At 40.4% G+C, this 17,964-nt stretch overlaps 1 protein-coding gene across 23 annotated transcripts in view; it reads right to left on the reverse strand.

Moving 5' to 3' along the window:
- The window catches only part of AFDN (afadin, adherens junction formation factor), a 314,907-nt gene that overhangs the window by 61,963 nt on the left and 234,980 nt on the right, over positions 1-17,964 (reverse strand). For all 23 annotated transcript variants that reach the window (XR_016311500.1, XM_089668566.1, XM_089668562.1 and 20 more), the window contains 5 exons: positions 17,274-17,339; positions 13,298-13,371; positions 10,881-10,999; positions 4,523-4,711; positions 2,296-2,387 (listed from right to left, as the gene is read on the reverse strand). Coding sequence is in view for 22 of the 23 variants with exons in the window: in XM_089668566.1 (XP_089524692.1) it covers positions 2,296-2,387; positions 4,523-4,711; positions 10,881-10,999; positions 13,298-13,371; positions 17,274-17,339 (540 nt within the window). In the remaining variant the exon portion in view is untranslated. The remainder of the gene's footprint in view (positions 1-2,295; positions 2,388-4,522; positions 4,712-10,880; positions 11,000-13,297; positions 13,372-17,273; positions 17,340-17,964) is intronic.

Here is a 17,964-nt window from a genome sequence, read left to right on the forward strand (position 1 = left end):
TCAAAGATTTTGCCAGTCTTTGTGTGTGAGAGAGAGAGAGAGAGAGAGAGAGAGAGAGGGGGGGGGGAGAGAGAGAAGGAGGAGGGAGGGAGGGGGAGAAAGGGAGGGGGAGGGAGAAAGGGAGGGAGAGAGGGAGAAAGGGAGAGAGGGAGGGAGGGAGAAAGGAAGAAAGGGAGGGAGGGAGAAAGGAAGAAAGGGAGGGAGGGAGAAAGGAAGAAAGGGAGGGAGGGGGAAAGGGAGGGAGGGGGAAAGGGAGGGAGGGGGAAAGGGAGGGAGGGAGAAAGGGAGGGAGGGAGAAAGGGAGGGAGAAAGGGAGGGAGGGAGGGAGAAAGGGAGGGAGAAAGGGAGGGAGGGAGGGAGAAAGGGAGGGAGGGAGAAAGGGAGGGAGGGAGAAAGGGAGGGAGGGAGGGAGGGAGGGAGGGAGGGAGGGAGGGAGGGAGGGAGGGAGAAAGGGAGGGAGGGAGGGAGAAAGGGAGGGAGGGAGGGAGAAAGGGAGGGAGGGAGGGAGGGAGGGAGAAAGGGAGGGATAAAGGGAGGGAGGGAGAAAGGGAGGGAGAAAGGGAGGGAGGGAGGGAGAAAGGGAGGGAGGGAGAAAGGGAGGGAGGGAGGGAGGGAGAAGAGGGAGAAAGGGAGGGAGGGAGAAAGGGAGGGAGGGAGAAGAGGGAGAAAGGGAGGGAGGGAGAAGAGGGAGAAAGGGAGAAGAGGGAGAAAGGGAGGGAGGGAGAAAGGGAGGGAGGGAGGGAGAAAGGGAGGGAGGGAGGGAGAAAGGGAGGGAGGGAGGGAGAAAGGGAGGGAGGGAGGGAGAGAGGGAGGGAGAAAGGGAGGGAGGGAGGGAGAAAGGGAGGGAGGGAGGGAGAAAGGGAGGGAGGGAGGGAGAAAGGGAGGGAGGGAGGGAGAAAGGGAGGGAGGGAGGGAGAGAGGGAGGGAGAAAGGGAGGGAGGGAGGGAGAAAGGGAGGGAGGGAGGGAGAAAGGGAGGGAGGGAGAAAGGGAGGGAGGGAGAAAGGGAGGGAGGGAGGGAGGGAGGGAGGGAGGGAGGGAGAAAGGGAGGGAGGGAGGGAGAAAGGGAGGGAGGGAGAAAGGGAGGGAGGGAGGGAGGGAGGGAGGGAGAAAGGGAGGGAGGGAGGGAGAAAGGGAGGGAGGGAGAAAGGGAGGGAGGGAGAAAGGGAGGGAGGGAGGGAGAAAGGGAGGGAGGGAGGGAGGGAGAAAGGGAGGGAGGGAGGGAGGGAGAAAGGGAGAGAGGGAGGGAGAAAGGGAGGGAGGGAGGGAGAGAGGGAGGGAGAAAGGGAGGGAGGGAGGGAGAGAGGGAGGGAGAAAGGGAGGGAGAGAGGGAGGGAGAAAGGGAGGGAGAGAGGGAGGGAGAAAGGGAGGGAGAGAGGGAGGGAGAAAGGGAGGGAGAGAGGGAGGGAGAGAGGGAGGGAGGGAGGGAGGGAGAGAGAGAGAGGGAGGGAGAGAGAGAGAGGGAGGGAGGGGAGGGAGGGGAGGGAGGGAGGGAAGAAGGAAGGGAGGGGGAGAGAGGGGGATGGAGGGGGAGAGAGGGGGAGAGAGGGGGGAGGGGGAGAGAGGGGGGAGAGAGGGGGAGAGGGAGAGGGAGAGAGGGGGGAGAGGGAGGGAGGTGGGAGAGAGGGGGGAGAGGGAGGGAGGGGGAGGGAGAGGGGGGAGGGGGGAGGGAGGGAGGGAGGAGAGAGGGAGAGGGAGGGGGGAGGGGGAGGGAGGGAGAGAGGGTGGGGGAGAGAGAGAGAGAGAGAGAGAGAGAGAGAGAGAGAGAGGGAGGGAGGGAGGGAGGGAGAGGGAGGGAGGGAGGGAGAGAGGGAGGGGGGAGAGGGAGGGAGGGAGAGAGGGAGGGAGGGAGGGAGGGAGGGAGGGAGGAGGGAGGGAGGGAGGGAGAGAGGGAGGGAGGGAGAGAGGGAGGGAGGGAGAGAGGAGGGAGGGAGAGAGGGAGGGGGAGAGGGAGGGAGGGAGAGAGAGAGGGAGGGAGGGAGAGAGAGAGGGAGAGAGGGAGGGGAGAGAGAGAGGGAGGGAGGGAGAGAGAGAGGGAGGGAGGGAGAGAGAGAGGGAGGGAGGGAGAGAGAGAGGGAGGGGGGGGAGGGACAGGGTGTCTGTGACACTGGAATTAAAGGTGACCCCTATATTAAAGATGATCCAAATTGAACAAAAAATCTAGTAAATAAATAAAATACATTACAGACTATATAAAACTTTAGAGGCCAACAACTATACAGATAAACAAATATGATGCCATTATTACCAAATAATAAAAATGACGCAACACATACACAAAACCGAACATAACTAACCTCAGCACACAAGTTCCCTGTAGAGACTGATGTGATCTTGACTGTTGAGCTACTGGCATATGCAGCTTTTCCACCTGGACTTTGAGGCTGATCTAAACAAAATAAATGAAATCAGGTAACAAATATTTTTAGAAAGAACTTCTAAAATAAATGAAACCCAAAAACTGATGTTCAATATTGCCCATTAAAACAGCATTCCTTGCTTTTCTGTTTAGAAGAACAAGAGCCCAAAGTAACAAACAACTACTCCAGTGTTCAAAAGGACAATCACCAGACCAAGATACTGTGTGGAGTCTATACTTACTCCGGTGAAATACTTCAGCGATGCATCCCTCCTCAGACAGGGGAATCCAAACATATGCTACAAAAAATCAAAACAAAAAAAAAAAAAACCCACACACACAACGGGTGCAAACGCCTAGTACATTACCTGTAATTTATTGATAGAAGAAACCAAAAAGCCAAATGAATTCTCAGAAAGGACAAGAGTAACATGCATGACAACAAATCCGATGGTCAACCAGGCAAGCTGATGCGTTTGAGCTCTGATGGAGGTGATGTATCCCTGAAACACAACAGCTTGCTGACATTGCCACAGATTGGTCACTCATTGCCACACTGGCTGATCACCGGATTTATTATCATGCATGTTTCTCCTGTCTTTTGTCAGTATTCATTTGGCTTTTTGGTTTCTTCTATCGATAAATAACAGGTAATGCACTAGGCATTTACAAATCCCCCCGCCCATCATGGGAAAACTACAGAGCTTCCATTGCTGGCCTTATTCTGAAAATGCTAGCCACCTAACTTTTATGCCACACTACTAGCTACAATACTTTCAAGGTCACAGACCAAAAAAGAAAAGAAAAAAAAAAAAAAAAGGTTTGCAAATTGGGATTGTCAGCAAAGGTGAGAAGATGTCTTCTGCTTATAGCAAGCATGGATAAAAAAAAAATAAAAAAAAAAAAGAAGAGGATTAATATGAAAGCAAAGCAACTAGCATCTTCAGAATGAGTGGTGAAAAATGATAGCCTGCATATTTCTCTCATGACAAGTTTCCTTACAAATACACTACTCACCATAAGAGTCAAAGCATAGTCTTCTATTTTTTTTTCATAAATATATAACACACATACATACACTCACCGTCCTCTTATTAGGTACACCTGTTCAATTGTTCGGTAACACAAATTGATCAGCAGCCGATCACATGGAAGCAACTCAATGCATTTAGGCATCTAAACGTGGTGAAGACAGCTTGCTGAAGTTCAAACTGAGCATCAGAATGGGACGCAAAGGGGATTTAAGTGACTTTGAATGTGGCATGATTGTTGGTGCCAGATGGGCTGGTCTGAGTATTTAAAAAAACTGCTAATCTACTGGGATTTTCCAACCCGGTACTAGCAAGGTGTACCTAATAAAGTGGTGATTGAGTGTATAAGCATACAATTTAAATTAACCGTACAACCATAAAAGCTTCTGAGATATCAGCCAGACCATCGACATACATTGTGTGAAGGAGCAATAACCACTGTGCAGAACTACAAAACAGGAAGCAAATCCTGCATATGTAATAAGCAAATATGGATGTCCCAAATCTACATGTAATTGCAAACGCTACAAAATGTTAACATTACTATATATTTAGCATTAATATATACTGTATGTGCTGGGAATGCAGACCACTTACTCTCAAAGTAAGCTGTCTGTACTTTCTACTGTTAATAATATGTGGGTACTGCACTGGTACTGCAAATAATGTTTTAATGCAAACTGCTTAAACTGTTTCGACTTTTTGTGCTAACTAGCGAGTGTGCTAGGGTACTTTTTATATTTTATTGTTCTATAAACAGTCTTACACATTTACACCTTACTTTTGTTAGTTATAAATTGGTGTAAGTGGTTTTCATTTTTACTTTACTGCAAATTAATGATCTCTGTATTAAAAATAACAGAAACTTGGTTAGGAAAAAATAATAATTTGAGAAGCCAAATTTTGCTTCATTTGAGTCCACTCTCTAATAAACCTGCCTAATATCTGCTTTAGTGATGGCTGCTTTGCTATTTTTCATGAAGCCTACTGAAATGGAACTGTGTAAACAGGAGACATAATTAAGGCAATTTGTAACTGACTGCATGCTTGCTAATAGAATCAGAATCTTTTGTTTAACAAGTTGTTAAAAAGTCTAATGAGATAACCTGTTTCTTTTGTACTGATAAACCTTACTTGCTACATTGGGGCTGGAACGATGGTCAGCACGATTCTTCATTAGCCGGTCATCTCCAGGTAATTTCTTTGGTTCTGAGTATTCTGGCCAAGGCATTTGGGGACTTTCTGGAGACCCATTCTGAGCAGTGTTATTATAAAGCTCAAACCCTTCACTCTTTGGTCTAGGTTTCCCTGAGCCACGGCGATCTAAAAAGACATTATAATTAAAAAATAAAAGGTTAAACCTAATACTAACAGTTACACTGTTTGTTCAATTTCAGGATTCAGTTATTAAAGTGCATGGACAAAGTATTGTCTTAGGCAATCTGCTGTGCCCTAAAGCTAATTTAAAGTGGTTGAAAACCTAAGACACGAAATATTAACAAAGCATATCCCTCTATAGTGTGCGCTTGTCTCAAGCCAGGGTACTAATTGTTTATTATGTCCACTGCCTTGTTCCTTTGCTATAAACATGAGTCACTTCTGGCACCAAGATAAAAATAGTGACAGGGGAGGGCACAACCTGTGATTGACAGCATCAGCTCTGTTCCAGTGTGCCGCGTGAATGAGGGGGCATGTACCTTCCCTCCAATCAGCTCTCTGAGCTCTCCTGAAGGAACATCAGCTCCCCGCCCCCTGATTTTCAAAGCTGAGAGATCCTGTGTTAATTCTGCACTTTGGATGTCGGGGAAAGACAGCTGCAGATAAACAGGTACAACATACAGTATGTAGGATGATTTGTTTCATCTCTGTGTATCACTTGAGCCCAGGCACTTCATGGATATAGGTAAGGGTTTACAACCACTTTAAAGTTATTAAAATGCAAGCTTTGGGTCCCCCTTAGATCAATAAACATAAAATGTAATTGTATTGCCTTATACAATACAACAGAAAAGGATATAATGGGTCCTGGAAGTTTGAATATTTAAAGCAGAACTAGACCCATCGATTTAACATTTAAAGAAAAAAACAACACGTGTCGGGAATTTAAACTGTCACAATTGCTTGTGCTCTCAACCAATTTGTCACACCATCAAATGGCACGTGCCATACCCGACCACATGTGCAGCATCATGGCAGTTGGAAGATCAGAGGCTAGATGGCAGCCTGCTTGGCTGAAAGTGATAGGAAGGTCTATTTCTGTTTAATAATTTAAGTTCGCTAATAAAAGGTGTAACCCAAACAACAAACGTTCTGCAACTGAAAACTTGATATAGACATTTTAGGTGTAGGTGACAGTTGGCTATTGCTTGAGCCCATAAAGGTGAGGTCCAAACATTAGTTTGCCAACATTCTAATCTCATATACATTTCTTCACAATGTTTTTGAATATTTAGAATGATTACTCTTAGGTCTCCTTCAATGTGAAGGCACCTCTCATCTAGCATACAACGGAACCATCACATTTGTTTTTGTAGTTTCAATAATTTTATTCTTTTGTTAATTTATGCAACCATACAAATATTGTAAATCACTAAAAGTGACAACAAAGCTTGTTTTTTTGTCCTGTAAAATAACAAACATATCTATACTTTCCCTGCTCTGTGCAGTGATTTTGCACAGAGCAGCCTCCTCCTCCTCGAGCAGTGCCCCCAGGAAAAGCCGCTTGCCCTGAGGGCACCTCTGCATGCTTGTCCCCGAGCTGCTGCTATATGCGTCCATAAGAGTCATAGCCACACCTCAGCCTGCCCCCCTCACTGGCTGTGATTGACAGCAGCGGGAGCCAATGGGCTCCTGTTGCGGTCTTAGCCAACGAGGAGGAAGAGTCCCCAGACAGCAGAGGCTGTCGAGAGCATCACTTGATCGGAGGGGACTCAGGTAAGGATGAGGCAAGGCCGCTGCACAAAGATGGTTTTTTTTTTACCTTCATGCATAGAATGCATGAAGGTAAAAAAGTTGAGTCTTTAGAACCACTTTAACTATCTGTTTTCTCCCAATTGTGAGTACGGATTTTCAATACTTAATTCACTTGCAACTTGCAATGTGTATTAGAATTTTTTTGCAGTGTAAAACTAGGTGCGACAATAAAATGTCAAACACTTATCTAAACTGTGATATTAAAAAAAAAAAACAAATAAAATGAATCTGATATACTCAGGGGTTGATTTACTAAAACTGGAGAGTGCAGAATCTGGTGGAGCTCTGCATAAAAACCAATCAGAACCCAGGTTTTTTTTTTGTCAAAGCTTAATTGAACAAGCTGAAGTGTAAAGCTGATTGGCTAACATGCACAGCTGCACCAGATTTTGCACTCTCCAGTTTTAGTAAATCAACACCTATGTGTATGGTTGGCTTGAGGGAAAATTTAAGTAATCCCTAGCTGAAAGAATCACAATATACTAAAGGAATATGTACTTTTCCTTTTACAAAACTGACATTGCTCAGGAGGTGACAATAAAGGCATATCAGCCTACTTAGCAGTCCATATGAGAAAGCATAGAGAAAAGTACACATCATTAACCTCAGAACAGAGAGAATCAGCAAGAACATTTGAAATGTCTTGCAATGTAAATTGAGTTTTTCCTAAGCTAAATGCTTGATGTAATTGTAGCCGTATTAATGCACTTGCAACTAGAACAATTGAATAATGTCCTTGATACTTTTATTTGCACAAACATCTCATTTTTCAGGAAAAGCTTTAGAGGTCTGTCCCCTTCAAGGCCCTAGCAGTACTCTTTGGGCTTTGAATAAGGGGACATACCTCAAAAGTTTGTCTCCAAAAATTGGATGTTTGTGCAAATAAAAATATTATCACAGACATCATTCAATTGTTCCTAAACTAAAGTGTTTCACTGTATGTAAGACAGTATGTAAGGACACCCTTTCCGGACTTGTAGTTTCCCATTCACAGAACTTTGTGAATGAATGACAAATCCAGATCCCTGCACAACCATTTTTTTTTTAAATGTGACAGCTGGGGGGAAGATAAGGTTTGGGGGAGATAAGGTTTGCTACTATTAAACCTTTAATCTACCATAACAACAGATCCTTTGTCACCATTGACTCCGCCTAGAATGTATAATGCATACTGTTGGATTTTTAGACACATATAATACTTCTTCTAGTGTCTTGAGGCGATTATGAATGAAAGAGCCATTGAAATAAAAATGAAGTGTGATTTTATTCTATCACACAATGGTGTCAAATAACAATGTAAAGCGTATTATGAACAGTTCCATGTAGATAAAACTATTGTAAAAATGACAACTACTAGGTTTAAAACAAAGTCACCATTATCTGTCATGGCTGTCCTGGCCATGTGCGATGCTCCATGTCCTTGTCCTTAATGCTGTCCTTCTAGACTTTGTAAAGAAGCCGGAAGTAGATGGAGATGATGATCTGGTCTTGCAGCACCTGTTCCAGCATCTCAGACGTGTGTATGCTAGAGTGTCATGTTAGTGTGTGAGTGAGTGTGTGTTCCCCTGTCTCTGTGTCTCATGCACTTTTAAGAGGCAAATGTACGTCATACTTCGTGATCTTAATACCTTCTATGGAAAGTATTACTGCTTAGCAAAGCCAATTCATAAAAGGGAAAGATGCTATACATATGATGTTTGATGGACAGGAACATATGTATGCTGATGTACCAATGATGTAACCCTCAGCTATATATAAAGAATAATTATAGCTTAAGAACATATCAATGTATAATCACTAAACTATATATGTATCAATGTTAGAAACGTATACTAAATACACACAGATTATTATTAAAATACGTACTGTAATAGTAAATCACTTCTAATAACCTTGACATAACTACCAAATACTTTTAACCAACTATCTCTAAATATAGTCTACTCAACTTTCAACTGGTATATACTATTTCAGCTTAACTTGTATATCTTTTGGTCTCAGCTATAATTGAAGAATAGTAAATACTACCATTTGTCACAGACCACTTACATATATTAATATTAATTATGACTAATCATAAAAACCAAATATTTTGCAAGCTTGCCATCAATATAAGTGCCGAATCATAATTTAGATTTAACATTTCCCCCTTATTATGATTAGTCTAAAATTAATGCCAAATCAATGCACACTTCATTCATGTCCCATACACACCGTCTTATACCAAATGATCGTATATATTCTTCATAACTGGACCAATCAAAAATAACTTTCCTTCAAAACTCTATACCTAATCTTTAGTTTCTCTTCCTAAAAATTCTTAATCATAATGTTAATTGATATATGATAATATAGTAATAATAATAATAATAATAAAAATAATTAAATGATGTAATAATAATTAATGTATTATATTTCCATATTTGTATAATATTTTAACGCTCCGGAAATATACTTTCCATTCTAAAATGTGTCATAAGTTTATATTGCTCCTATAAGAGTAATATATTTCTTGAATCTTTTAACAAAAGATATTCTAATAACTGGAATAACTCTATGAAGTTTTAACCAAAAAATATTCCATATATGAATATGTAAAAAATAAAAAATAATAATAATAATATTATCCCAATATGAATGTAAGTATCGGAATAAAAGGATCATTAAAATGTATATGTGACCTATAACAATATTATCAATAATAAATGATTTTATCATTAATAAATAGATTTCCTCTTGATGAATCTTTTCTTCATGCTATGTCTATATAATATCTTCTTTAAGTTCTGTAAAGTAGAAACATTTTTGTTGAACGCGATAAATCAGTCACAAGTGTGAAGTATTGAGTTCTTGTTCAATCTTCTTTAACGTCCAAATTCCTTAAAGTTGGCTTGTAGGAGATTGTTACGCTTCATATTTGATTTTAGATGTCATTTCGTAATCAGAAGATTTTCTCGTTTGACCCGGCTCAATCACTGGAATTCTCGTCCAAGTCTGTATAATCGCCTGTTCTGCTAGGTACTTTTCACCGTGTTTTCCCAGGACTTGACAATCACAGAATTGTGCGTAGTGTTCCCCCTTAACAAGGCATGGGGAAATCCGTAGAAAAAACGTTCGGCGGTGGCTGGCTCACCAAAATGTTGGATTTTTAGACACATATAATACTTCTTCTAGTGTCTTGAGGCGATTATGAATGAAAGAGCCATTGAAATAAAAAATGAAGTGTGATTTTATTCTATCACACAATGGTGTCAAATAACAATGTAAAGCGTATTATGAACAGTTCCATGTAGATAAAACTATTGTAAAAATGACAACTACTAGGTTTAAAACAAAGTCACCATTATCTGTCATGGCTGTCCTGGCCATGTGCGATGCTCCATGTCCTTGTCCTTAATGCTGTCCTTCTAGACTTTGTAAAGAAGCCGGAAGTAGATGGAGATGATGATCTGGTCTTGCAGCACCTGTTCCAGCATCTCAGACGTGTGTATGCTAGAGTGTCATGTTAGTGTGTGAGTGAGTGTGTGTTCCCCTGTCTCTGTGTCTCATGCACTTTTAAGAGGCAAATGTACGTCATACTTCGTGATCTTAATACCTTCTATGGAAAGTATTACTGCTTAGCAAAGCCAATTCATAAAAGGGAAAGATGCTATACATATGATGTTTGATGGACAGGAACATATGTATGCTGATGTACCAATGATGTAACCCTCAGCTATATATAAAGAATAATTATAGCTTAAGAACATATCAATGTATAATCACTAAACTATATATGTATCAATGTTAGAAACGTATACTAAATACACACAGATTATTATTAAAATACGTACTGTAATAGTAAATCACTTCTAATAACCTTGACATAACTACCAAATACTTTTAACCAACTATCTCTAAATATAGTCTACTCAACTTTCAACTGGTATATACTATTTCAGCTTAACTTGTATATCTTTTGGTCTCAGCTATAATTGAAGAATAGTAAATACTACCATTTGTCACAGACCACTTACATATATTAATATTAATTATGACTAATCATAAAAACCAAATATTTTGCAAGCTTGCCATCAATATAAGTGCCGAATCATAATTTAGATTTAACACATACATGTTATTAGCCCCCAAGTGTATAACTTTATATTTATCAATGTTAAACCTCATTTGCTACATACTTGCTCAATGAAACAGTGCATTAAGGTCTGCTTGTAAGTTGAAAGTCCAAGTACTAAATCCACCAGCCATCCCTTTGTCTATATTTTTGCTTACTTTCTCAAAAAAACAAAGCAGATTTGTTTGACAACTTTGTTCTTTTGTGAATCCATGCTCTTTATTGCCTAAAATATTGTTTTCTAGCAAAAACTCTTTTAGTCTCACTTCATGCACGATAAACCTGGTTAAATTATTCAGTACTATCAGTTTAAGGTGGCTATCTTTTTGGTGAAAAATAGACTTTCTTATGCCTTCTATTTACTTGGCTTGAGATCATCATGAAAATAGACAGTTATTTTTATACCTCTTTGCATTAAAGGAGATGGCTGATTTAGTAGTGTAGCCAGGCCATGGTATATTGCTCCTTGTTTTGCTACCTCGAGCGTCACAACTGAACCCGTTCTTGTCATAAGTTCAGCAGCCCTATAGGAAAAACAAAAGTAAAGCAGAAATAGCTGATAACATGAGCCTCCCCTTTGTCCCTTTATCTTTTTAGAGTTGAACTTCAGTTTCCAATCATGAACACATACAATAATATGGAAATATACAATGATATCAATTGAAGGAGGCAATAGTTTTTTTCTTAAAAAAGCAACAATTTGACTTGCAATTTAAAGCAGAATTAAACTATCTCCATTCACAAGAAGCGTTTTAAATCTTTAGTAAATAGATATGATTGGACATTGGATTGACTTGTTTTAAACTTTTTTTTTTTCCACATTTTTCAGCTGCTTCCAGACTTCTGACGTAGACTAAAATGATGTTATACGTCTCATGATTCGTCGTGGTTTTTTTTTTGCTCATCTGGAGAAGGGGAGGAGGGGTTTCTTGACTAAGCACAGCCTCCTGTCAGCATTGCAGAGCTAAGGGTAGATGGATGCCAGAGGTAAATGCTACATGAATCATATGCCCTTACTTAAGATGGCCGTGGCTATAAATGCTAGTGGAGTATTTTTCAGAGTGATTTTTCAGCAAAACAAAGCATGGAGACATGGGTGGATGGGTGAGTTTGCTGTGAAAATTAAAAATGAATTAAATAGTGTTTTCAGTTTGTGGTGCTTTGATACAGTTAAAGTAGAACTAAAGGCAAAACTTTTTTTTTCCAGTTTTGAATAGAGCAAAGGAGGGTAGAACCCGGCAGATTTTTTTTGCCATCTGTTTCCCACTGGGGAGATCTCTTTACTTCCTATCCCATAGCCAAAGAGGAAGTGAGAGGAAATCCCTGTAAATTTAGGGAAATCCTTGGGGATCCCCAGGTCACCAGAACTAGTGTCCCTATTACTTTTTTGGGGATAACCCAAAATTTGGTATTTTTCTTTTACTTTCAATGATAATGGTAAACAGCACAAATAGAGAGGATGAATCTCCCTAAAAGAGACACAGACAGAAAAAAAAAAAAAAAAAAAATGACAGGTGTTTTCCACTCTATCCAAAACTAAAAAAATGTTTTGCCTTTAGTTATAGTTTAAGTTTTGCTTTAAACCTCCAAATGAAACAAAACACCAGCGCTCTAATCTTCATGCTCCACATATAAAATGGTAACTATCCCTTGGTGAGGTACAGCCCTCTAAAGATGGGGGAGTCTTGATGCTAGCAAAAGAAAAACACAAAAGGGCACACTTCCCTCGTGCATTACCATGGTTACAAATTAATTTATTAAAAAATGTGAGAAATGGATACTCACAAAACGAATGTAAAAAATGAACATAAAGCCAAATGGGTCAATGTCACACAACTAGAGTCCTGTGATGGTTGTGCCTGGTGGGAAAAGGTGATGCGTTTCGAGAGTTGAAGTCCCTTTTTCAAAGCTAAGATGATAGAGAATGCCCATACCACATATAGGGAGAATAACTGGTTGAAATCATCACCACACCCCCTCCATGGAAAATAGCCCCACTGCTGGGTCCTAAAGCTATTTTCTGCTTGTGTCACTTCCATGAATTAAATGAATGGAAATAAATTATGCTTCTACAAAGATGTGTGCGAACAATGGCCTGTATTCCGCAAGCATAAATGATATGAAGGACTTACTGTATGTGGTATGATGTCCCTTGAATGGAGGAGAGGTAGAGATGACTGTGCAGCCTCATAGAATCCGGAGTGTGTGGAGACATTTAAAGCGTGGAGCACACGCTGTGATGGCACCGGCCGTTGCTCCAGAAACTGCATATTCGCGCCACTTAGAATACAGGGAGTAGGAAACCGGCAGCGGTGCGAGTGGCGCTGTGTTGCGCTTTGTGATTGGTGTCATAGTCTTCTGGGCCCTGTGATGTGTCACATAAGGCTGGGGGAGAGGGGGGATGGAAGAAGGAGGGGCAAACTCAGCTGGAAGTGGGTGTGGATACATGCCAAAACCAGGTATCGTCTCTCCTCAAAAAGTGCCAAATGTAGCAGTGGAGGGGGGGGGGGGGTGGAGGATGCAAATCAGCAGAACTTCCCCTTTTGGGTGGAGTTTTGGTATAACCTTCCTCAGTCTCTTAAAAAAAAAAAAAAAACACTACGCTCCAGTGCTGCCAATGAAGTGCTACCCCACTGCTGACATCAAAAAGGAGGCAGAAGCCAGCTTATCATGTGGGTGGCAAGACACCTGGATTTAAGGAGAGTTAAGGGGGGCTAGCATAGTGGGATTAGGCTTTATTGTTTGCAAATGTGATGAGGAAACATTATTAAAACAATATAAGTTCTTCCTCACTAGATTTTGTCTCATTGCACCAATGTTACCTTTCTTGGGACAGACCCACCAAACTTCTTCCATCCACACTGAGGAGCTGGTCTCCTGCTGCAAGACGGCCATCCTAAAAATTAAATAGATTATTTCTACATGAAGTCCAAAGTTTAAGATATTAGTGCAACACAAAGTATAGTTCTCAGAGTAATATCAGAGAGTTGTATTTGGTTTAATATTATAAAGTGTTACTAAACCTACAAATCAGTCTGTATATGCGGTAGAGCATGCTTGTTATACTCACTGTGGAACCTAAGGGGTTAACACTCTGCATTGTGTAAACATGCTGTTTGATCCTGACTTCTCTGATCTTCCCATTCTTTCAGTGTTTCCCTCTTATCTCCTGATAAGACATATCATGTGGAGACAATGCACATGTTCAATTTGGTGTGTATTGCTAGAGAGTTTTTTTTTTTCCCTTGGGAGAGTGCATGTGATCAGCACAGGGCCAATCAGCACTGCCAAGACAGAGGTCAGAGGTTCTGCATTCTCCTATAGCAAGGGTATCCAAACTATGGCCCTGCAGGTGTTGAGGAACTGAAAGTCCCATGAGGCCTTGCAAGACTCTGACAGCCACAGGCAAGACTCCCAGAGGCATGATGGGACTTGTCGTACTTCAATAGCTGGAGGGCCATAGTTTGGAGACCCCTGTCCTAGAGAAAACTCTTCCTACAAGCTTTAACCAGTGCTCTGCTGAACACTGATAGAAGTCACAAGACTGCTCTAACTGCTGATGAGAAAAGGTATTTAGCAGTTTATATTTACTAAAATAATTTCATTTTCATGTTCTATGTACTGTGGGAGACAAGATATAGTGAATGCAGGGTCCTGGGTTTAGTAACACTTAACACTACTAAAGTGTACATAAAACCCCAAATCTATTTTCAGTATGTATAGTATAATGTCTCACTGTATGCAGTATCCTTAAACCTGAAGTTTAGTTAAATTTTATTGGTACACAGTATCAGAGACATAACTTAACTCTAATGAAGTGTGTTCTACTGGCTGCAGTCTACTTTGAAAATCTTCCTTTTGGTGATGCCAAATTCCCCTCACAACTGTATATTTCCGGTGCTGCATTAGTTAAGAGCAGTGGATGTGACTGTGAATGACTCAATATGCTTGCCAGTGGCCCTTCTTTTTCCCTTCTCTAACAAAAAGCCTTGTACTCTTTTCACAAAAGGCCAACAGGTTCTAAGAATGAGGGAGGAGATCCTGTCATTAATCCACCTCTCCCATATTCACAGAAAGTGTTGCATTCTGTGAAAACAATACAAGGAATTTTGTTACTATAGTAAAGTGGAAGAAGATGAGGGCAATTGCCAGGAATTCTTCACAACAGCGAATACTAACCCATACAGAATGGGAAGTTTCATGGTGTGAGGGAGATTTGACATCACTGAAGAGAGAACTTTTACAGTAGGCTGCAGCCAGCGGTACAAAGGGCACACTTCATTAAAGTTATGTAAGCTGTATACAAGAAACCCAACCACGACACTACCTGCTTGGAATTTGCATGTTCTCCCTGTGTGGGTTTATTCTGGCGGTTTCCTCCTACACTCCAAAGACATGCTTGTAGGTTAAAAGTACAAGTTCACCTTTCGTAACATATTACATCCATACTCGTGGTGCAACATGTAACATGTTATGGAAGGACCGTCCTCCGCTCCTCCCCCCCCATGATAGCTAGCAGGGGATCTTATCCCACCACTAGCTGTCACAATTTAAAAAAACATGGCCATGGAGAAGAAGGATCTGGTTGTTATGGTAGATCAAAGGTTTAATAGTAGCATGCAATGCCAAGCTGCAGTTTCTAGAGCAACAAAATACTTTCTTTGTATTAAAAGGTATAGACTGCAGGGAGAGAGAGAGATAGAGAGAGACATAATCTTGGCCTTGTACAAGTCATTAGTCTGGAATCTGGCATATACAGTTCAGTTTTGGGCACTAGTTCACAAAAAAGATATCGGGGAACTGGAGAAAGTGAAGAGAAGGGCTTCCAAATTGATAGGAGGCATGGAGGAGCTCAGCTATAAGTTCATCTTTTGGAACATGTTACTCCCATATTCAGGGCATAACATCTTACCATTCTACCGGCCCCCAAATCCCCCCCACCAACCTTATCTCCCCCCCTAGCTGTCACATTTAAAAAAAAAAATGGATGTGCTGGGATCCGGACTTGTCACTCATTCACAGTATTCTGTGAATGGGAAAACTACAAGCTCTGACAGCCTTTGCGGCTGTTGGCTTGTAGTTCTCACTGAACTGCTGTTACGCTGTTGAGCACTGCAGTAGTTCATTGATTCTTCCTGTCAGTGTGTATTTGCTTGCCCATACGGAGGTATGAGCACAAAGATACACTGACAGGTCTGCAGGAGTCCTGCGTGGCATCAGCGATCTGTTGATCGCTGGTGCAATCCTTTCCAGGCTCCCAAAACAAAAAACAGCAAACGCACATTTTTTTTATCTGCAAAAAAAAATGTGCATTTATTATTTTTTCTTCTGCAAAAAAAATGTGCATTTATTATTTTTTCTTAAAAAGGTGAAATTAGCCTTTAAATGTTTCCTGTCTAAATTTGTCCTTGTATGTGCAAGTATGAATGTGAGTTAGGAACCTTAGATTGTAAGCATCTTGAGGGCAGGGACTAATGTGTATATACAATATGTATGTAAAACACTGTGGAAATTGTTGGCACTACATAAGTATCTGTAATAAATCAATAATAAATTAACAAAATTTCAACTTTAACCAAATCAGTTTATATGAATTCGTTGCAAAATATCTTACCTGGGGATCTTGCCAGTAACTGCACATCCTACAACAGGCTGACAAAGCTGAAGACTTGAAATTAGCAGCAACTTTGTCAGCCTGCTGTGCAAATTCCCCCAGTTTATAAATGGGCTGCCTAGCTAAAAGACATGATAGGTACCCCAATGACCAAATAAACCATACCACACAACTGGCTAACACCACTGTTGATTCTTGCAAAGTAATGCTTTGTGTTATTAGCCTGCAACAGGAAGGGCGATTACTCGCTATTTTCTAGGTAAGAAAGTGCACAGAAATTATATTGCTTAAATGTGTACAATGAAGCATGATGTTAAACATGCTGAAAATTAAAGATTTTTGGTTTAAATACACTGAAACACACCAAAATAAAAAAAAAAGTAAACAGAAGAAATGCTGTAAGGACAAGTGTATCTACTATACTTATATTTTTACTATTTTTGATAAACCAAACCCATTATACTATATGACAGCTTCAAATGGGGTTCTGTGCAACCCAATGTTTCCATGAGAAGTTGCTAGAGGTTTAGTGAGGGATTGTTACAATTGTTCCCTTTAGATGGGCTGATCTTTTACCCTTTGATGGCTGCATAGGTCCGGTGCTGACTTAACATATCAAAGCCAGTAGTACTGAACCATCTCCTCTTAGGTAAGTAAACACTGACACCAATTTTTTACCTTAGAAGAGCACTTCTCCACTTATCCCCAGTCTAAGGGGGAACTTAAACACTTGCCAATATTTTAAGGTCGACCTTTACAACAGAATAAAATAAGAATGCAAAATTGCCTTCTGCTTAAAAACCCAGTTAGAGCAACAGTGTGCATTCTACTTTACTAATAAAGTGTGGCAATCTTATATATATTGATGTACTTGAAGCGGACATGTCACTGATGAAAGGTAACTGCAGAAAAAAATCCACCATACTGATAATGAAACAGCAGAAATTTAAATTAATTTCTTTTACTATTTACAAGCTCCCAAAACTAACAATTTTAGATCACCAAAATACATAAATATTTCTAGTTTTTAGGAATCCCCAATTTAAAGAATTTATGCTAACAAAATGCTAACAATACTAACAAAGGTTTGGTCTCATGACAAAATAACATTAGCCTCTAGTACATATGAAGTTACCAAATCTAGTTTTAGAGTTCAATATTTGCAAATTTAAATATATACATACCACTTCTGCAGCACCTCCTTTGACAACAGACTTTATGTAGATGCCAAGTTTTTCTTGTCCAGCCCCCTACACAAACAAAAGGCATTTTATATCAAATACAACTTCATATATTAATCTTGTACCACATTGAAAATACTCAAATACACAGTGATACCGAAAAATATTTTTACGGCTGATACATTTACAGCATTGTACATTTGGATCATTTATAAAATGATGTGCACGTTGCTATCAGCAAAAACACAAAATACATAAAAATGTAACATCTTGCACCATGTACTGGATATAGATATATTAAACTCAGAAGGACAAAGCAAGACATTATCTTTAACCCCTTAATGACTGAGGTTAAAGCAAATGTTAGTGCCGGAACACAGTTTTGCAACTTTGACATGTATTAGTAAAACTGTACATATCATCGCAACTAATTCTTGCATCCAGGTGGAGTAGATCTTGTTTTTTTTCAGGACAAATTGGACTTTCTTTTGGTGGTAAAAGGTAATGGATATCTCCTGATTTTTTTTATCATCAAGAAAAACTGGCCCAAAATAGTAAAAAGAATGATTTTATTAAATCTAGCTGTATATTTTTTTTGCTACTACCATAACCTACCACCAAAGAACAACCGAAAATAAATAATCCTTCTCCTAACTATCGCAGTGATACCACATACCTGAGCCCTCCTGTATCC

The sequence above is a fragment of the Staurois parvus genome, unplaced genomic scaffold (assembly GCF_062004578.1).
Source record: "Staurois parvus isolate SC_StPar_1 unplaced genomic scaffold, SC_StPar_1.0 ptg000059l, whole genome shotgun sequence".
Classification (NCBI taxonomy): domain Eukaryota; kingdom Metazoa; phylum Chordata; class Amphibia; order Anura; family Ranidae; genus Staurois; species Staurois parvus.